The sequence below is a fragment of the Trachurus japonicus genome, chromosome 13 (assembly GCF_045865225.1).
Source record: "Trachurus japonicus isolate A0001 chromosome 13, Traja_1.0".
Classification (NCBI taxonomy): Eukaryota; Metazoa; Chordata; class Actinopteri; order Carangiformes; family Carangidae; genus Trachurus; species Trachurus japonicus.
In genome coordinates this window covers 4,295,994-4,318,784 of record NC_140919.1, presented here as the reverse complement: position 1 = coordinate 4,318,784, position 22,791 = coordinate 4,295,994, and the positions used below count along the sequence as shown (strand labels likewise).

At 43.6% G+C, this 22,791-nt stretch overlaps 1 protein-coding gene across 1 annotated transcript in view; it reads right to left on the bottom strand.

The window, feature by feature from the left end:
- LOC146975292 (protein NLRC3-like) overlaps positions 1-22,791 on the bottom strand; it is a 138,881-nt gene that overhangs the window by 14,628 nt on the left and 101,462 nt on the right. Inside the window, exon 9 of the mRNA XM_085794693.1 lies at positions 3,345-3,518. Within this exon, the coding sequence (XP_085650819.1) occupies positions 3,345-3,518 (174 nt within the window). The remainder of the gene's footprint in view (positions 1-3,344; positions 3,519-22,791) is intronic.

The following is a 22,791-nucleotide window of genomic DNA, read 5'->3' as shown; positions in this document are numbered from 1 at the left end:
AAACAGTTACTTTCTCACATGAAAAAATATTAAAACTTAATAAAGTCACGTAGGTAATAACAGGCTTCAGCAGGAACATTTCTGTTGTCGGTCGTCGCGCGGTTATGACGCTTCCAGTGACGACATTCATCGGCCAATCAGTGGAAGGCAGTCGGCTGACGTTACGTTTTAGTAACGCTTCGGCTCGCTTGGAACCAGGGCTGAGGTGATACCAAAAGTCTACCTAGTTGCAGGTACTGCTGCTAGTGGAAACACGCAAATGGCGCGCCCAGCCGAAGCGCTTTAGTGGAAACGCGCCATTAGTGAGCTTAAAGCCTCCTTTAGCACAAAGAGCGCAAAGTTCTTCATTAAGTGAGACTGCCTCCTCTTCTGAACCAACAGACACAAGGCAGTCGTCGACATAAAAATTATGCAGCACAGAATCGACTGACCTTGGACTGAACTGTTCCTTGTTGTCATCTGCACACTTCCTTAAGGCAAAACTTGCACAACTTGGAGAGGATGTGGGAGAAGGGTCTGGCTGTGGCCAGGGGCGTTTCCGTCATGACACGGGTGGTGGCTGGTAGTATTTATTAGCCTACATATAACACTTTACACCTAACTCTCTCATTCTACATTCATGGTTATGTTTTTACATGTTGCTAATAGTATAGTCAGTTCAGTTATGTAGTGTAGTGTATTGTATTTGTTTAGTAGTCAAAGCATTTTTTATCATTTAATCATTGATCGCATTTTGCCGTTAGCCGCCCGGCTAACTTAGCATACTGACTAAATGAAGATTAGAGGCTAAATAAAATTACAAACAACACTTTGATTCTTCATTCATGTTTGTACATACTGTTACCAGTATAGTCGGTTCCGTTTGCATTTTCATAGTGGTCGAAGTATTTGTTATTGATCGCATTTTGAGATAATTAATCGCATTTTGCCGTTAGCCGCTCGTCAAAGTCATGGAGAATTAAGACAAAGAGAGGCTTAAAAAAGTCCTTCTAAACTCCTTATAAACATTACGGTGTTTTATATTTTAATTTTTAAAATAATTATCATTTTTAAATAGCTTTTTAATATAACTAACTAGCCGCTCGGCTAGCGGCTAACTAGCCGTTAGCGTAATGAGCATGGATGTATTATATTATCGTAATAAGCCATTAGCGGCTAGTTTGCCGGTCGGCTTTTATTTAAAAAATAAAAATAAAAAACACCGTAATGTTTATGAAGAGGGCAACCAACTCTACGGAGTTTAGAAGGTCTTTTTTCAGCCTCTCTTTGCTCCTCATGTCATAAGTTAGTTCTCCGTGACTTTTCAGTCATTATCAGCTGATGCTCGGGCGCATGACGTCTGTCCGACTACCGACTTAAAGACCCCCTAAACTGTAGCAACCAATCCCATTGATTTTTCCCCCATCTTATTACATAAAATATGAACAGGGTACAAAGCGGGAGTAACGTACGTTAAACAGCGATGACGGCGACGTTGCTCTGTGTTCGGGTGAGGAGCGGTGATACCAGCCTGTTACCGAGCAACTCAGAGACTCTGGGCATGGCCCCTGGATGCGAGCACCTAAAGAACTCTATAATTCACAGCAGCGGCGGCTCTCTGCAGCCGTTGTTTGCTGTAGTTGTTCACCACGAGAGTGACACTTATAGAGCACATATAGAGCTAGATGCAGTATGTGTAAGTTGTTGGTTGCGGTGGCTGAGCGGCAGCGTCGCTGCCTTGTAAAGGGGAGATCCGTGTTCGAGTCCCGGTGTGGTCTTTTTCTTTGTTATAAACTTTATTCACATTTCGGTTTACATTCAAATTTACATTTACTCGCCGGAGGAAATACAAGCTTGCATGTCAAACCTGACGTGAGCGTGTTTTGACATCACCTTTCTGTCTCCCTTGCCCCTGATGCGCACCGCCGTTACCTAGCAACCCTTCTTTCCAAGCTGTTCATCCTGTGCACATTCAGGGAAATCTAGCTTTGTTTGCTGCTCCCAGTGGCACGTCGCTGCATACAAGCAGCGTCACTGCCGAAGTCTCCTCTGAGAGGACCGTTTACAGTCCAGCCTAACACAGTTTTGACTGTGTATGGACCTCCGTCCGTGCTCCGAACAACCACCCATGGCTCTAGAGCAATAGGAACATTAGTACCAATCAGAAGATCCACCCCTGGATCGATCTCTGAAATTTTCACCTGTTCCAGGTGTGGCCATCTTTGAAGATCTTCCTGTCGAGGAATGTTACCTTGATGTACAGGCATGTTTTTCTTTCTTTTTTTCTTTTCTTTTTTTTAAGTATATGTTTTGGCCTTTTGCCTTTATTTGATAGCACAGTGAGATAGACAGGAAAGGGGGAAGCAGAGAGAGGGGGAATGACATGCAGGAAAGGTCTGCCCGACTCGGGATACGAACCAGGGACGCCTGCGTTGAGGACTGTAGCCTCTACATGGGGCGGCCGCTCTAACCACTGCGCCACGCACCGCCCCACAGGCATGTTTTTCTGAGTGAATATGTCAGGATGCTCACAGAAACAATCTGTGTCCAAACCAGCTACCTCCAGGTCTGAAACAATGTGACTATTGATAACTTTCTCCTGACCCATTGTCCGTAGTAGAATGCCTGTTCTTCTCTCTGTGAGATTCAGCTTGTTCATGAGCCTTTCAGTACAAAATTATGCCGAGCTCCCAGGGTCCAGGAAGGCAAAATTATCAATATTTCGTCTCCTTTCTTCAACTTCACTTGAACAGGAAGTATGGAGAGTGTACACTCACGATCACCGGCCCCAGTAAGCCCGCTGGATTGTACAGAGATTAAAGCCCTTCTGTTAGCTGTCTCTGGCCCCATGTTAGTTTGCTCTGAAACAGCTTCCTTTTCCTTAGAATGGACATGCAACATGGTAGGATGCTTCAGATTGCATACTTTACATGAAAGACGCTTGCAACAATATTTGCTCCTCTGTCCAATGCACAGAAATTCAATTCAATTCAAAAAAATTCATCCCCAAGGGGCAATTAAAAAGCACGCTGAGCAGTTCAAGTAAGATCACAAATAGACAGCACACACACACACACACACACACACACACACACACACACACACACACACACACACACACACACACACACACACGAAGTGACCAGATTATTGATTATGTGAACAGCTGGGTGAAATGATCTGAAAGTGAAGAGTCATCGTCAGTGTGAGAGAAGAAAAAGTGGAAACATGAGACAACAACTATTTCAAACGTCCTTCATTCATGACACCAAAGTCAATGATTCAAGTTCAAGAGTGAAGATCAATCAGGTTCTGTTGTGGATCAAAGATCTAAGATCTACAACAGTAACAGTCAGTGAACTGACCTCAGAGTCTCCAGTTGACAGTCTGGACTCTCCAGAAAACCACTCAGATCCTTCACTACTGAATCCTGCATGTCGTTCCAGCTCAGGTCCAGGTGTCTCAGGTGGGAGGGGTTGGACTTCAGAGCTGAGACCAGAGAAGAACAGCTGATCTCTGACAAACTGCAGCCCCTTAATCTGAATAAAGAATAAAAGTATAAGTTTTTTTTATACAGTGTCTGAATATTTTTTCAGTACTCTAGCCACATTTCCAAAACTCTTAACTCAGTGAACACAACATCACATCAGTCTGTGTGGACTGTACAATCAACATGTTTCTTGTTCTTTTAACACAAAATTAAAACATTTTAAAAATGTTTAAGTTCAACAAAGACCAAACAACCGATTTTAACAGCCCCATGTTGAGTTTCTTTCACTGTTTGTCAGAACTGTTGTTGTAAACTGAAGCTGAAGTGAACAGCAGTTCACACTGTGACTGAAACACACTGATGAGTTTGTCTTTTCATTGTTGTTGACAAACAGCTGATTGAAGTTATGTAACAGATCAATCAGCTGCTTCCATCCAGGAAACACCATCAAATGTTTAGACTCTTTAGTCACATGACCAATAGAAAGATGAAGGAGAGGAAGACGAACAGCAGGACAATGAAGAAGATGTGAGGTGTGACGTGGATCAGAACGTGTGGTCCAGTGCAGAAGAGACTTTGTTTTTTCTTAATTGTATTTTCACACAAAGGTGAACAGCTGCTATGATGCACATTGTTCTGTTTCTCTGTAAATAAAGTTTTTACAGCAGAAATTCAGTCACTTTCTGTCTTCTTGTTTCATAAAGTGTTTGTTCTGTAAAGCTGCTCTGAGATGGGTCGTTCACTTTTTGAACTAAACATTTCAAAAAAGAAACAAAATTGATTTATTTCATTTTCAGCCGTTTAGTGTTCAAAGTGTTAAACCAGTTGATAATGATGGTAAGAAGCTGTTCTTGTGAATCTTCATCATGTGGCCTTCTACACATCATCCACATGTCAGCACAGATTCATCAGCTGCTGCTGACCTCATCTCAGTCTGTCAATAAACAATCAATATCTTTTGAGGAGAAACAAACGATAGACTATAGCCCTCATTTACGTGTAACCCAATAGGTCACCTGTCGGACTTATATTTGATCCTGCTTAGTTATTTTCACACAGCTGTCAGACGTCCAACTACACTGTATTCGAAATGTATTGCCCCAAACTGATCCGTGGTCCTGCATGTCAGCTGTCTAAAAGTCGCTCAAATGAGCTCTGCTGAGAACAAGCTGTTTCTGTGCCTGCACCTTTAAATGTTAATGAGCTCTGTCTGTCACAGCCTTGCCTGCCCCTCTCAGCCAATCAGAGGCCTAGTAAGGCGGGTCTTGGCGTGGCCATAGTAGGAAAGATTCTGCCTCAGGGACAGGATGTGGCTAACGGTAGCATGGGCTAATGTTTATGGGTGGATGTATCACTATGGCCAGAGCCATTGATATAACAGCGTGGCGACAGCTCTTGACGTCGCCGCCAGTGCGATCTCGTGGTTCATGTAGCTCCCAATAGTCCCAAGCTATGCTTGAAACAACGTTCAAAACACACACAGCCAGTATCACAACTAAGCATAAAGTCCGCTTAGCTTAATGCTAACATATAATGTGAAACCTCATTGACGGGAAGAGAAATTAGCATAGGCTGCCGCTGTTTCGCGGCAAACTGACAGCCATAGAAGCGACTAAAACCTGTTTTAATCCTGGCTTTAGCACTGTTAACACGTCACAGTTTTAATATTTTTTCATGCGAGAAAGTTTAATCCAGAGTCTGTGGTCAGTTTGCTCCGATGTCTGTCCTGGGAGAAGTGCAGAGTCTGTGAGGAGGAGCTGGGCTATGTACTGAAATCACCACATTTACGTAAATAAAGGGGAGGGGGGCGACAGCGGAAAAGTGACCAGACTTGCATAGTTTGTTCATTTTAAAACATTTATTGATTGAAATGTGGTGACATCTGATGACTTTGGCGCTCGTGTGTGCAGCCAACAACAGAGCAACCGCTTCTTCCAGGTCGTACATTCGCCATTGTTCTAACCAGAGCTATGTTAACAAGCGGGGGGAAAAATGGCACGGTTTAGAACATTTCTTCAGTCGTGGCAAACATTCACCTGGGGCGGTGCCACCAACCTAGGGGGTGGCGTCGAGTCTGTCGGTCACCGACAGACTATCTTCAACTGGCCTAAAGACAGAGAAAGCAAAAAAGGGAGAGGATGAACTTTTTTCATACCAGGGGGGGTTGTACACAGGCCGGGGATGCATATTATTGATAGAAAACCGCTCTAAAGTGCATTTTGCATAATATGGGACCTTTAAATATTATTATTGTTATTTATTTTTTGTAATTTATTTAATTTTAACAATAAAGCTTGAGTTTGCAGACCAAGCTCTGTGGAGCTCCGCTTTTCTTTATTTTATTTTATTTTTTTCTCTCTTTTTCTTTCTCCATTGAGCTTTGCTCTTTGTCGTTATTTTATTAATGTCTGTCTGTGTGTTGTTTGTGGGTCTCTGGGTGTGTGTGTGTGTGGGGCAGTGTTGGGTATAGTTACTTTTGAAAGTAGTTAATTAAGTTACAACGTTACCATCAGTTAAAAGTAATCAGTTACGTTACTGCGTTACCTATGAATAAAAGTAACGCGTTAGAGTACTCATGCGTTACCAAAAATTAAAAGCCTTTTGCAGCGCCTCGCACATGCTGCAACTTAACAGACACACAGCCTCTTTTAAATGCACTGAGTCCTGACGAATAGTCATTCAACCAAATTAACTCTACAGGATAACAATAACAGGAAAGACAGTCAGAAATATGCCACATAGCGTGTTTTTTTGTTTTTTTTTTGATCGCAGAACTAATCAAAATTCAGGAGTTGCCGTGAATCCCTCTCAGCGGCTTCACTGCTCGATCTGTCTCACGTGTGGAGAGGAGGGAGGCTGGCGAGACGTGAACGTCCTGCCTTGTGTGTAATAAAAGTTTTTTAAAAATGCGGTTAAATGTACTGGTATCACAGTGCTGCTACGGCAGCTATGGAGTAGAGATCCGGGCTGGACCGGGGGAGAACTGAGCTGCCGCTCGCCAAGAGGGAGCTGCTGAAAGCAGCAAGCACTGAGAGCCGGGCTGCTTGTTGCTGCTGGAGAAGCAGCTCCGTACAGCTGATTCATGTAAATGGGCCCTTAAATTGGATGTGGATTTTTTTTGCGGTCGATAGAAGCTTATCACCAACGCAGAGTGTTTTTACCGTTATGTTCTTGTCCTTTTCGCCGGCGAATTGAAACGCACACACACAGGCAACGTAGGTCGGCAGGACACAGACGCATCACAGCGCTGCGCCTCGGCTGACACATCCGCAGGTTGCACAGTAGTCTGTCTGACAAAAAGCAGGCTGCAGTCGGGATTTTCATTTCCTTATCCGGCGAAAAGTAACGGATTACTTTTTTTAAAAAAAATAACTAAGTTACTGATTGCTCAACTCACGAAACTAACGCGTTACGTTACACGTTACTCGAAAAAAGTAATTAAAGTACTCTAACGCGTTACTTTGTAACGCGTTACCCACAACACTGGTGTGGGGGTGAGTGTAATGTTGTGCAACTGGATGTGTGTGGAGGTGTGTATATTTTTTTACAATTGTTTTCTTGTCTGTTTGTTTTATGTGTTGCGGCTGCTCCCTGCCTAGTGTATTGTCTGACCACGCATGGCAGCTTCCGCCATCAGTGTGTGAATGGGTGAATGTGATGTACTGTAAAGCGCTTTGGGTATCGTTCAGGTATAGTAAAGCGCTATATAAATACTAGACCATTTACCATTTACCATTTACTTCCCGTCATGCCCGTTAATTTGGATAAGTTTGCTGTATGTCTGTTGATGATCATACTTCCCTGGGGAGTGATGTTGTGAATGAAACACCACAATCTAGAAATAGAAACTTCTGTGTTTACAGACTACAAACCTTATAGCATGATGGATGAGATTGATCCAGATAATAATTTCTATATAAAATTTAATCATAGCTGTAAATATTACTCAGAAACAAATTTTAATGAATGTATTGATCTTCAAAATAAATATCTCTTATACACTTCAATTGCAGAAGTCTTTATGCAAACTATGACTCTATAATACATTGTCTGGACCAATTTAATTCACCATTTACCGTAATAACTATGTCTGAAACCTGGTTAAAAACAAGCAAAGGAACAGATTTTGCAATTAAGGGGTATGAAATGTTTTACACAAACAGAGAGTGTAAAAATGGTGGTGGTGTTGCGCTATATATAGACAAAAACTTTGATTACAAGGTGATAGAAAATATGTCTGTGCAGTGTTTCCTACAGGATTTCCGGAAAAAAAAAAAAAGCGAATTTTTTTTTTTTTTTTTTTTCTGTGAGAAACTGTGGCGGGCCCAAACGAGCCGCCACGGTCTCGTTAATTAATGGAAAACACTGCTGTGGCTGTAGAAGATGTGTATGAATCCATAACAGTGGAAATATGTATGGGAAAACAGAAAAATATAATAGCTGTATTTACAGGGCTCCTGGAGCAAATATAGAGGTATTTAAGGAAGAGATGGAAAAGCTGTTCTCTTCACCCAGAAAGATCTACTTATATGTGGGGATTAGATCTTCTAAATGCCAGGAAACACAAACCAACAGAGGACTTTATTGATACAATGTTCTCTATGAGTTTGTTTCCAGCAATTACAAGACCTAGTAGGATAACCCTGCAATGTTGATTGATAATATTTTCACCAATATTACATATAATAATATAGTCCGTGGGCTTTTGTATAATGATACTAGTAACTATAGATTATGGAAAGATAAATCAAATATCAAATACACACGAATAAGAACAGAAGAATCAGTTAATGCATTCAAAGCTGACCTATTAGCTCAAAACTGGGATTCAGTTTGGAAAGAAAACAATGTAGATATGGCTTATGATACATTTTTAGAAATAGTTACACGAATGTATGATAAGAATCGTCCACTTAAAAAGGTCAATCTGAAAAATAAAAGTACAAGCAGCCCATAGTTAACATAAGGACTGGTAAATGCTTGTAAAAATAAAAAACATTTATACAGACAATTTATTAGATATAGAACCAAGGAGGCAGAACTGAAATATAAAAAATATTAAAATAAATTAACCACTATTATGAGGACCTGTAGGAAGGACTACTACGCTAACTTAACTCATTGAGTGCCGCGCTCCTTTCCAAAGTGTACCGGCAATTTAGACCATTTTTGACGATTTATGTAGAGCCACAGTGTATTCTATATATTTTGCCACCAACACATACTGTGGCTCATTTGAAAGGTGAAACTTTATGCTTCAAATGACCACAACCCGTTTGTTTCTAAGAGTCTCTGTTCCTGAGAAAAGTCAAGCTAAACATGGCTGGGTTTCACCAAAATCCCTCCTTTTTTTCTAGAAAAGGAGATAGAGCGTCTTTTATGAAAGCTGCTCTGTTTGTGCCTGTTGCTCTTCTGACACTCGCATTTCTGCATCAAAGGGCTTGTGTAAGATAAAATATATACAACAAATGTTGTTCTATTCACAAAACCACCATCGGGGGCGGGGGGGGGGGGCGCCACTAAACAGCAATAACACAGACGCACCGTGCCTTGTCACAGCCTCTCGCCGCGGAATGTCGGGTCCATGGCACTGGTCCGACCTCCCATTAGTCCGACCTCCCATTAGTCCGACCTCCCATTGGTCCGACAATCGGAGTAATGAGAGTTGGAACTAATGGGAGGTCCTCATTAGTTCGAACTGGACTAGTTATTAGTCAAACTCTCCATTCTTACCGTTCACTATGCATTTATATCATTATTCATATGGGCTCCACCTGTCAATAAGACACGTGGAAGAAGAGGTGCAGTTTATTGTGTTTCACCAACGAGGAGCTGTCATTACGCACAACTTTTACGCACTGCTGCGCGCTCATTAGTGTCCGTAATTAAACCTTGACACTTATATCAAATCAAACTTACATTACAGACAGGTGGATTGGGTTCTCTGTCTCTCTCTCTCTCCCACTCCGAACAGACAGACGGACGCAATCAGAAAGGAAACAGAGGCTGCGCATTGATCCTTTTTTCCTTTCTGGGATCAAACGGATCATGTGCAAAACAAGCACTTCATATTAATAACATATAACGCTCATTATGCTTCCAGCCTGTCTAGCCTCTACCTGCTGTTTTTACTAAACTTAACCAACTCCTTTCTTCATTGCCTGAACCTAACCAAAGCCAAATTTACTTTTTTTTTCTCTCTCTCTCTCTCTCTCTCAGTCTGCTGTCAGCAGCAGCGGCGGCTGCAGCAGGCTCGCGCCCGTGAAGTGAGCTCAAGCCACCAGGTTCAGCCACACTGGAGCGGAGGGGGGGGGGGGGGAGTGTATTTCTTTTACTCTGTACTCTGAGAGGGGGGCTTTGATTATCAGTTTACACATCTTGATCAGCATTTATGATGGTTGTGCGCGATCTGACATGATCTGGCTCTCTGACTGAATATGGTGATATTCTGGGCCGCGCGTGTATGTGTGTGATGTGCGTAGAGAGAGAGAGAGAGAGAGAGAGAGAGAGAGAGAGAGAGAGAGAGAGAAAGCTGCATGCTCCCATCAATGGAAGAGCTTGTCACAAAGTAGCGATGACAGTTCGAACTAAGCAGCGATGACAGTTCGAACTAACGGGACCACCCATTAGTCCAGTAATTTTAGGCCAAAAAAGGGGTCAACGTTAAACAAATTGCAACAGAAGCAAACTCAACTGATTTTGTATCCTCAGCATGTCCTGAGTGAGGGAAAAAAAGCCCCGAAGAATCCCATTAGGGGAAAGTTTCGAAAAACACCCAAATATATCCCATTTATACGCATATAAAAATGTTTTTTCACATGAATAGGGTAAAATGTTTAACCTTTAGATATCTCCATGAAAATTACTGAGTTGATTACTTACATTAAGACAAACAAAAAATGTATTGTGTGTGTCTGTGTTAGCATTAGCTCCCCGTTAGCCACAAGCTGAACTTCATCAGTAAACATTCCATGTTTCCATGGTTTCCTCCGACTTTCCCAACTCAAGCCAATCACGATTCGTGACATGCATGACGTCATCTGCGTTCTTATCTCGTACTGCCGTAAGGCAGTTTCTCGCGATACTTCTGTCCACTGACGAGATTTGTAACACCGAGACGGACGACTGATCTTGCAAGTGCGGTTTTCAGCCAGTGGGGGGGGTGAGCGCATTGGCCTAGACCCCATTCACTTCATAACAGGTCACTCAACCATCACAGTGACTCTGAGCCACAATAATTACAGCCCAAATCCTGCATAGTTCTGCTTTAAGCAAAGCTATCGCCGAAAGATGGTATCCTGCCTGGAAGACATTGCTGATGTTGTTCGCAGCAGCACACTGACAGGAGTTAACATCCCACAACTGGTTGGATGGGAAGATGGGGAAGTCGTGGTGGAGCAGCGTGATTGGCAGGCATTCGTGAAGGCCTTCTTCCGCAACCTCCCTGACTTCAAATTGGCTAGAGACCACCGAGATGCCACTCTGATCAAAAGTTGTGCTCCGCAGGTCTCTAGGTCAAAGGGCGTGGCTTCTGGGGCCTTGAGGATTTTGGCGACTTTTCGTTTGCTCGCCATTTCACCTTCGAACGCTCACATACTTTATCTGATCAGCTTCAAACTTGCTGGACATGATGACGGCTCCGCGCTGATCGCCCCGATATATTAATTTCCTACGTCACTCATAGCGCCCCCCGGTGGTAACAGGAAGTGTCCAGGTTTTACCTTAATGTGTACTGATGGCACATAGTTGACCCCATCAACTTCATTCCACTTCTAAAACATGCAGACTAAGGTGGTGAAGCTACATCATGAACGCTGTGAAGCTACGAGTAATGGCGGCCGTGTGGCGACGCGGCGACCATTCCTCGCCATGAAAATACGTTTGCCTTTTTGATGGCTTTAATGAACTCGTATCAACATGAAAATTGGTACACAGGTCCAGGGTCACGACCTCAACGTCTCCATATGCTCATAGGCGATCTCACTCATGTTGCCCCCTAGTGGAAACAGGAAGTGCCATATTTTACATTAACATTGTCCGATTTCCACGAAACTTCACATGTGTGATGAGGGACTGACCCTGAACACACCTGCACGCATCCCATTACTGCCCCCTAGTGGATGAACCATTAACTGCTCATAACTCCGTCATACTTTGTCCGATTCACTCCAAACTTCACATGAGTGATGAGGGGCCGCCCCTGAACGCACCCACCCACAACTGCTTAGCGCCACCTGGTGGATGAACAAAACATTGCAGCCCCGACATGCCTCAGGTCCCGCGGTCGCATGTGTGAGCGAGGGCCCGTCATCGCCGCTTGCGGCTTTAATTTATTGTATTATTGTAAATAATACTAATGGAGTATGTCTTTGGTATGTCTATGGATTTTTTACAGCTAGTTTTCCCCAATCTTCTGTGTCTTTCAGTATGAGCAGTGACCATCCCGGCTGGCTATTCTACAAGGCCTTTGCCAACTCGGAGGAAAGAAAAGTATGCCTGCTCCGGGAGGACACACCACCAAGCCAGAGACCACCTGTCGTCAAGCCTCCTGGACTGGATTTAAAAAGACAGAATTATCTGTACCAACACATGCCCACCACCGCCAATGGGAAAAGAAAGCTGTCCCTCTCCCTGCCCAGCTAAGAAGAGGCGTTCTGAAATGTGAAATGTCCGTTGTGAATGAATGTATTTATAGGGAGAATCCATGAAATGGTGTGTTAATTTTAACACAATATTTAACTGTTGACTGACTCTCACTCACTCGCTTGCACGCACACAGACACACACACACAGACACAGACACACACACACAATGTTACAATGTTCTGAGTTTAGAATAGAAAAAGCAAATCAAGATAGTTTTATATAGTAGTAAATGCTGAAAGTTGGCACTGCCTCAGCAAAACGGTTTTATTGAAATAAGCACATGACTGTCAATTGCCACAACTGGTGCAAAGTTCAGCAGCAAAGTGCCCAAGGTAAAGGTTAAGGTCACAAAAAGCTGAAACACCAGAAAACGCACTGTATACTGCTATAAGATAAAGAAAAGGGCAGGTAACAAAGGAAAACAGAGTGTTGAGCCAGGCGTTTCACCATTTTCAGGAATGGAATGGTGTGTAATTCATTTTAACACACACACACACACACACACACACACACACACACACACACACACACACACACACACACACACTCTCCCTCAAGCAGATAACACTTATGCTCAAACCTTCCGATTTCGGTTGAAAAATGCCTTTGTAATATATTTAAATAAATACTTGTAATTAATTTGGGCTTCAGTGTGGTTTAATATGTGTACAAATGCCTTTGGTAACATTAAACTTCAAAATAAATAGTTTATCCCTTTTAATTTAAAGGGTTTTGAAAGATATCAACAAAAAACGGGCAAAAAACTTTAAACGCAAATTTCTCAGCTTTTCAATCGGAAAAAGAGAGTGGAAGACCATAATTCAAATGACCATATCTTGAAAACCATCCCATGTATAACTTTGACTTGGGTATCATTTTAAAGCGTGTTATCTCCTCTTTCCATTGATACCAAAATCTCAATTTTGGAATTTGGGTCACTGTGACTCATTTTGCTGGATCAGGTCACATATTGATAGTTTTCCCCTGCATGTAGGCTACACCTCTTCCACAATATTTTTTATCAGTCTGTCCAGTCTGGAAAATAATTTCTGCACTGTGCGTGTGTGTGTGAAGTAGCCAGACTGGACGTGATCGCGTGTGTAACAGATAGAAAAAGGAAACAACATATTTTGGTATTTTTTATTTTATTATTATTAATTTCACCAAAATCCATCACATGATGTGTTTCAGTTTATTTTCACTTTAAATATGGATTATCAGCAATATAATTCAAGTTTTTGTGGATTTATTTTTGTATTTCTTTTATTTTTACAAATCTGAGCTTTTATTTTGAAAGTTTGAGGACATGACGGTGCGTAGCTTCCTTTCTCCCCAGTCTGCGCTGTCCCTCACTGGGAGAGGTATGTTGTTTTGCTCTGGGATCAACAAATCATATTTCTTGAGTTTAAATGCAAAATTAACGGAAGAATATTGGTGTACAAATGTTTCCAGATGTGTTTATGGAGGCCTTTGTGTAGTGGCGTGTTTTAAGAGCCATTTTGAGCGGAGGAGGAGAGTTTGTTTTGCTGCGACTTTTCCCTGTATATGTGTGCGTGAGTGAGCGAGTGAGTGCGTGTGTGTGGGTCGGTCCTCCATGTTGTAGCCTACATGCTCAATGTATTTTATTTTTTGTGTGTGTTAGGAGTTATGTGGAGAGGAGATGACCATTGCACTCACATTGTGTCTCATGTCACCGTCATGCAGGTATGTGTGTGTTTGGCCGCCATGTTAGAAATGTTTATTTACTTTACTGTGTGGAGAAATGTAGTAGTGAGTAGTGAGTCTGCGCTGTCCCTCACTGGGAGAGGAGTTATGTGGAGAGGAGATGACCATTGCACTCACATTGTGTCTCATGTCACGTCATGCAGGAATAAAGTTGATGTGAGAACCAGCCCCGTGTCCCCGGTCACTGAATGAACGCAGAGTACTACACACGAACAGCGTAGTCGGGACCCTGCAGACCCGTCCCGGCTACATTGGTGCCGTGACCCGGATTTTTTCTCCACGGATCATCGCCAGAGTGATCACCGGTGGTTGTTGTAACAAGTAAAGGGACATTCCAGGGGTTTTGACGCTTGTAAAAAAAAAAAAAAAAAAAAGTAGAAAGAAAAAAATGGGGAATTTCTTTTTTTTCTTCTTTTGAGATACTGAGGGTTAATGATATTTTCATCTCCATAACTTGACTTTGTGAATTTTTTTTGTTTGTTTTGTTTGTGTACATGCTAAGTGTTACTTACCTGTTTTTGATATCAGTGAATGAGTGAATGAAAGTTGAATACATTTGGCTAAGATGGCTGATGGTGGGAATATAAAGAAGGTACTTAGCTTTGATGAGGGTGCTGTTGCAATGAGTTTTGGGAGGGGCGTGTTTCTGGGAGATTCAACTCCAGCTAAGGCTACAGTAGGTCACCCAGCTTTATCTTCCACTCGAGTGTATCATGATAGCATTACTCAAAAACATGTGCCCAACCCAGCCACTAGTTCTTCAGGCATAGGGAGAGGGGCTAGTGCAGTACGCCCCCGTACATCATCCTCCACTCATATGCACACTAGTACATTTTCCCCCATGCAACACAGGTCTGATGAAGGCATTAGTTCTCCAGACATTGGGAGCCTCATAACTCAGTTAGCTCACGAAATTGGTGAGAGCATTGCAAACCAGATACAAAAGACTACAGACAGTCACAATGACAAAAGTATTCCCACACCTAGTGCAAACATAGGAGAGGGTCATTCTGAGTTAAACATGACAGGGGTGAAGTTTGTGATGCAGGCAGATGTTAAAGAGCCTCCACACTTCAGAGGTGATGGAACCGACAAACACACAGTACATGAATGGGAAGAAGTAATGGATGTTTACCTGAAGAAAAGGGGTATTCCGCCCCAGGAACATTCCCAGGAAATAATGTCAAGACTGATGGGAAAAGCTAGGGATATTGTCAAGGTCACTCTGCGCAGCATCCCATCCTTAAAGCCTGCTGAGGACCCCAAGCTTGTTTTTGACATTCTTAAACAACATTTCAGTGAGGTAACATATTCTTCGATGCCCTTAGCAGATTTTTACAACACCTTACCTCTGGCTGGAGAGAATCCAATGGACTATTGGATCCGCCTGAATAAAGCAGTGGATGTGGCTGATGAGTGTTTAAAGAGGCAAGGAAGGTACATTGAGACCCCTGCTCATGAAGTTACAATGATGTTTGTGAAACATTGTCCTGACCCTGCACTCTCCAGTGTCCTGAGATGTAGAACAGCAGAGAAGTGGACATCGCATGAGGTACAGGAGCACCTCATCGAACATCAGAGAGAGGCCAAGACAAAAAATCAAGGTAAAACATGCCGCCCGCCACAACACCGGCAGGTTGGTGCTCATGTTCAGATTTCAACGCTGGAAGATGTAGCTACTGACAATGTGAGGGAGCTTACCTGTGAACAGAACATGACAGGGCCATCATCCACTCCTCCGGTTGAGAACGCTTGCATCCACTCACTCATCAGCCTGCTAGATCGTGTTTTGGAGCAGAAAGCTCAGGCAGTAGTAGCTGCAGCACCAAACAGAGAGCAAGCAAACGTTTTCCAAAGGAGTAAATGTAAAGTCTGCCAGGCCACTGACCACTCCACCACGATGCACTGCAGGCAGGAGAACCTGTGCATGAGCTGTTTCCGACCAGGTCACTGGAGGAGAGACTGTCGACAACGCAGGTCGAGACATAATGCCCCGCCCCATCCCATCCAGTCTCAGTCTAGAGAAGAACAAGGTGCAGCACCTTTAAACTAGATGGCTCACATTTTGAGAGGGGGCGTGTGAGCGTTAAAGAGACAACCCTCAAAACTGGAGAAGATTTAAAAGAGGTGTATGCTAATGTGTGCAAAGCAATGCCAGAAGATTGTACAGTAGTTATCCAAAACATCCATAGCGTTGAACCATTTGGTGAATTATTTCATGCTCCAGTGATAGTCAACGGTTCTGCTCAGCTGCAAGGATTACTCGACTCTGGGTCCATGGCCTGCACAATAAATGAGGCAGCAGAACAGAGACTCTTATCAGAGAAAATTCTGACACAACAAAAAGAACAGACACAGCGCATTATCCTGGTCGGCTGTGGAGGAGTACAGGTGAGCCCCAAGTGCATGTATGAGATGGAGCTGGGATTGTATGGTGTAAAGTGCACGGTTCCAGTCCTGGTGGTTGCTGGTCAGAAAGATGAGATCATCATAGGCACCAATATGTTGAAGTATGTTGTCCATCAGTTGAAGAATGATGATAATTACTGGAAACTTATCTCATGCAGTGCACAGGAGTCTCAGGAGTGTGAGCAGTTTCTGGAGATGATGGCCAGCCTCACGAGATGGAGAGGGGTGGATGTACCAGACAAGGTGGGCACAGTTAAGCTGACTCAGGCGGTGACACTACAACCCAAGCAGGAGTACCTATTATGGGGCAGGTTACCCAGTAATGTCCCGATGTCACCTGGAAGCACGGTGGTGGTGGAGCCCACTTCGTCCAGGTGTGTCCCCCGAGGCATCATGGTTGGTAGAGTGGTCACACCTTTGTGGGGAGATGGCTGGACTCCGATGAGAGTGACCAATGTCACTGAAAAGCCTCTCACCCTAAAAAGAAACTGCAAACTGGCAGATGTCTCTCCCTGCATCGCCGCCGAAGACTTCACACTGCTTCAGGGCTCCTGTCAGAACGAGAGCGACACAGACAAGAAAACACATGACCGACAAAACACTGTTCATAACACTGACCTGAAACAGAGACTGAAAGACCTTGGCTTGGGAGACGTCGACATTGATGGTTGTCAGGTGAGCCCCTCTACCAAGAGTCAGCTGGTGGAAATGCTGGAAAAATATCAGGATGTGTTCTCAAAACACTATCTTGCCTCTGGAGAAGCCAAAGGCTTTGTGCATCGGATTCGGCTCACAGACGACCGCCCCTTCCGCCTCCCATATCGCAGAGTCCCTCCAGCTCACTATCAAAAACTGCGCCAGGTGCTCACTGAGATGGAGGAGCAGGGGATCATTCGAAAGTCAGTGAGTGAATTCGCTTCCCCCCTCGTGATGGTTTGGAAAAAGAATGGTGACCTCAGGATATGCACAGACTTCCGATGGCTGAATGCGAGGACCATTAAAGATGCTCACCCTCTGCCTCATCGGGCGGACTGTTTGGCTGGCCTCGGTGGGAACTCTGTTTTTAGTACCATGGATTTAACATCAGGGTTTTATAACCTGCCCATGTATGAAGAAGACAAAAAATATACCGCCTTCACAACACCACTGGGCTTACATGAATATAACAGAATGCCACAGGGCCTTTGTAATAGTCCCGCATCCTTTATGAGAATGATGCTTAGCATTTTTGGTGACCTTAACTTTAGCAGCCTGCTATGCTATTTAGATGACCTCCTGGTCTTTGCCCCATCAGAACAGTAAGCCCTCAATAGGCTGGAGGTTGTTTTTCAGAGGCTAAGAGAACATAATCTGAAGTTAAGCCCAAAAAAGTGTCACCTGCTGCGACAGTCTGTGAAGTTCCTCGGTCACATTATCGATGGTGATGGGGTTGCTGTTGACCCAGGAAAAGTGGAAGTGATTGTCAAAATGACAAAGAAAGACTTGATGGAAGATGATGGCTGCACGCCTTCAGTTCGGAGAGTAAAGTCATTCCTTGGTATGATATTTTACTATCAACACTTTATACCGAACTGCTCCTCAATCGCAAAACCTTTGTTTGCCCTCACAGCAGGTCAAAAACGGAGAGGGAGGGTTGGAAAGTCCAATCAGAAGCCGGGGGTCTTCAGAAAACTCAAACCTACAGACTGGACTGCTGACTGTGATTCTTCCTTCCTCAGCCTCAAGGAGAAGCTGTTGAACTGCGCGGTCCTCACTCACCCGGACTTCTCCAAACCGCTGATCCTGTCCATCGACGCTTCTCTCGACGGCCTCGGGACAGTTTTGTCTCAGCTCTCAGAGGGTGAAGCCAAGGCTCGTCCAATCGCCTTTGCAAGCAAGACTCTCACTGGCTCACAAAAGAGGTATCCTGCTCATCGTTTGGAGTTTTTAGCGCTCAAGTGGAGTGTTTGCGAAAAATTTAGTCATTGGTTAAAGGGTCAGTCTTTTACAGTATGGACTGATAATAATCCATTGACTTACATAATGACCAAGCCGAAACTCAACGCATGTGAACAGCGATGGGTTGCAAAACTATCTCCATACACATTTGACATCAAACACATCCCTGGAACAAAAAACATCGTGGCGGACACCTTGAGTAGGGACCCCTTCACCAGGTCAGTGAGTCAAAGGTTGATGAGTGAGCCGTACAAGGATCTTTTGGCGGAGGCTGAGGGGACAAAGGAGGAGGGAGTACAGGATGTTTTTCGGTGCAAGGTTCAATGTCTTCAGATAAATGAGTCAGGCTCTGTGACCACACGTGCTCCTGGTTGTAATCGAGCTGGAGGTCAGGGCTCTTCTGATGTTAAGTCCATCTGTGAAGCTCACACTGAGTGGGAGGTGGCTGCGGAGTCTCGAGCAGTACAGTTTCTCAAGGTTCTTCCTCAGATGGCGCCCTCACAACAAGACACACTCCCAGCCCTGTCTCTTGAGGAGCTTCGGCGTAGTCAGGAGTCAGACTCAGACATCCAGGACGTCCTGCTATTGGTGGAACGGGGAAATCTGCCATCTAGGAGGGAGAGAAACAGATTAGCCTCTAGAGCACGAGCCCTCTGTAAACAGTGGCATCGTCTGAAAGTTCAAGATGGAGTCCTCTATAGAACATTTAAAGAGCCCTCTACTAAACATACAAGGTACCAGTTTGTTTTACCGGCTGCCCTGAAAGTCAAGGCTCTCTCTGGTGTGCATGACCTCGCAGGACATCAGGGACAGGCCAGGACCCTGCACCTTGCCAGGCAGCGTTTTTTCTGGCCGCAAATGGAAAGAGACATTAAAGACTATGTGAAATGCTGCCAACGATGTATCCTAGCAAAAGCCCTGAACCAGCTGCCCGGGCTCCCCTGGAGAGCATCTGCACCACTGCACCCATGGAGTTGGTGTGTATCGATTTTTGGAGTGCTGAAGATAACAAACAGAGGTCAGTGGATGTCTTGGTCATAACAGACCACTTTACAAAGCTGGCTCATGCTTTCCCCTGTGTAAACCAGACAGCGAAACAGGTCACGAAGAAGCTGTGGGACAATGTATTTTGCATATATGGTTTTCCAGAGCGGATACATTCAGATCAGGGAGCCAATTTCGAAAGCAAACTCATCTCAGAACTCCTCAGTCTCACAGGGGTAGCAAAGTCACACACGACCGCATACCATCCAATGGGAAACGGGCAGACTGAAAGATTCAATAGGACGCTCGGCAGTATGTTACGCTCCTTACCTCTGGCAGCTAAACAACACTGGGCACAACAGATACAAACATTGACTTTCGCCTACAATGCCACCGTGCATGAAACAACTGGATACGCCCCATTCTACTTGATGTTCGGTCGAGTCCCTAGACTCCCGGTGGACATGGTTTTTAAGCAGGTCTTGAAGGATACCAGTGTGGTTGACTACAACACCTACGCCAGCAAACTGATGACAAGCCTTCATGAAGCTGCTAATATCGCTCAACAACATACAAGGAAAGAACAGCAACATCAAGCCGATGGCTACAACAAAAAGATTCGAGGCACCTGTCTGAATGTTGGGGACAGAGTTCTGCTCGCCAACAAAGCGGAGAGAGGAAAAAGGAAGTTGGCGGACAAGTGGGAACCCACAATCTATTCAGTTATAGATCGTAATCCCCAAACCCACATCTACAAAGTTCAGTGGGAAGACCAAGGTGGTACATCGGAACCTGATTTTGGATGTGAGTTTTTTACCAATCCCTGAACAAACCAGTGCAGAACCAGATTCAGGCACCGCAGATGGGATCGGTGGGTTTCTGCCTCAGCCACCTGATACCTTGGGTGATCTGGCAGAGGAAAATCCAGAGGACCGGACTTGCTCATGGGTGTGCATGTCATCTGATGCTGACTGTGAGTCATCGGGAGAGGACAGAGAGTCAGAAGAGAAGGATGAGACAACGTGTTCCCCAATCAGAGACTCTGATCGGATGTCACTTGGACGTTCTGAAGCTGACCCTGCAGGCAGTGGAAGCATAGGACAAAGAGAGGAAGTCTCACCTCCAAGAGACTCACCTGGTTCCAGTGTGATTCCCAAGTCCCCTTTAACCAATGAGCAGAATGACCCTTTAACCAGTCTTCCTGACATAAGTGAGATAAGACCTTGTGACATCATGCCCACAACAGTGAATGATAGTCAGGCACCTACACAAGATTCAGGGCCCGAGAGACATGTGGTCAGAACACGTACAGGCAGGGTCGTTAAAGCAGTTAATAGACTGATAGAGAACATGGTGCAGAAACCACTACCAAGGGGTATACATGGGTTCAGAAGAAAGTCCCAGTCTTTGATGACTTTGTTTTAAAGTGGAACAATAGAGGCATAGCCTGTGTTTTTTTTGTGGTATTTTCCAGTAAATGTATTCATTTGATTTGATGTGGGAAATGTTCTCATATGTGGGATTGTATACCAAGATTTTATGTGATGTACAAGGCATCATATTAACTAGGAGAGGCAGTAGCCTGATCAACTTATGTTCTCTCTGAACTTATTATATAAGTAGCTTTATATGCTGGTTTAAGGACTTAGATTCCAGGGGACATCTTGGTTTGAGTGAATTTTGAACATTGTATCCCTTTAATCATTCTCGATTATTGAATACAGTACTCTCCATATGTTCAGGATTTTGGAGAAATTAAGGAGGGGTGAATGTAACAGATAGAAAAAGGAAACAACATATTTTGGTATTTTTTATTTTATTATTATTAATTTCACCAAAATCCATCACATGATGTGTTTCAGTTTATTTTCACTTTAAATATGGATTATCAGTAATATAATTCAAGTTTTTGTGGATTTATTTTTGTATTTCTTTTATTTTTACAAATCTGAGCTTTTATTTTGAAAGTTTGAGGACATGACGGTGCGTAGCTTCCTTTCTCCCCAGTCTGCGCTGTCCCTCACTGGGAGAGGTATGTTGTTTTGCTCTGGGATCAACAAATCATATTTCTTGAGTTTAAATGCAAAATTAACGGAAGAATATTGGTGTACAAATGTTTCGAGATGTGTTTGTGGAGGTCTTTGTGTAGTGGCGTGTTTTTTTTTATTTTTTATTTTTTTATTAATAGTGCCATATCGTGAAAAGACATACAGTTACTACGGACAAACTACAAGGGTGCAACGTGGGTGACTAACAAATAACAATATCATACGAACAAGACTTCAAATAGGCAAACAGAGAAGAGACAAGAACAAGACACACACATATATATATATATATATATATATATATATATACTGTATATATATACATATGATAATGGTAATAAAGTTAGTATACTTCATAATAAAATGAAAGAAGGAAAGAAAAGAAGAAGGATATATATCATGAAGAAATAAATACAAATAGAATGCGAAAATGAAGACTCGAAGGTAGGTAAAGATTTAGGCTATTTTTCTCTTGTGAGAGTGTGCATGTGTGTGTGTGTGTGTGTGTGTGTGTGTGTGTGTGTGTGTGTGTGTGTGTGTGTGTGTGTGTGTGTGTGTGTGTGTGCGTGCACATGTGTGAATTACTTCTTGTGTGGGATTGCAGAGAAAGTACAGAGGGAATGAGAGAATGCGATGGAAGCATGAGATGGAGGTGGGGACAAGGGGGAGGAGACAGATGAGAGACAGGAAGAAGCAAAATAGTCTCGTAAGAAAGGATAGGGAGTAACATTGTTTTAGATCCCCAGCATGCCCCGGGGGCCAAGACCTCCAGGGTGGGAGGAGGGCGGGGCTGGAGGGGTATCAATTAATTAATCATTCTTTCTCTTTTCTTTTCTTTTCTTTTTCTTTTTCTTTTTCCCTTCCTTCCCTGATTTGGGTTTATTTTGTTTGTTTTATTCTTAAAATATTGGATTAGTTTTAATTATTCTTACCTCTCTCCATCACATTAATTATTGCGTACTTTGGGCTGCCACCAGACCCGAGGGAGGTGGCCAGTCCGTTGTAAGTCGGTTCCTTTTAGAGTGGAACCCACCCCTACGGGAGGGTTCCACTCAGGTTGGTCCGAAGGGCAGTTTTATGATTGGAGAGGGTTACGATCATGTTCATGTCTTGTCCAAAAACAGTCATATCCGTCAATCTTCCCCCCAGTCCCCCAGCCTACCCATCCCTGGAGCCCCTCAGCTCCCGTGGGCAGCCGAGATGGTCCCCCACCTCTGGCATCGAGGGAGGTAACTAGGTGACTAAATAAATGCACGAATGGAGGGAGGGGGGGGCAGGAAGGGAGGGCAGAACAGAGGGCGAAATAATTAGTCAAGAAAAAAAAAAAAAAAACAAGGAGGAGTGAGAATGATGAGAATAGAGGGTGAGAGTGAAAATTAAGGTAGAGAGGGGAAAATTGATGCATGTACTGTTGTGTAGTGGGCTGTTGGCTCGGAGGACATACAAAAGAGAAAAAATAAATCATAATTAATGCAAAATAATAATTATTATTATTATTATTAGTTCTAATATACACATTCGGTGCAACTTAGACACAACATCACTGATGATGTGTCTAATGATAATAATAAA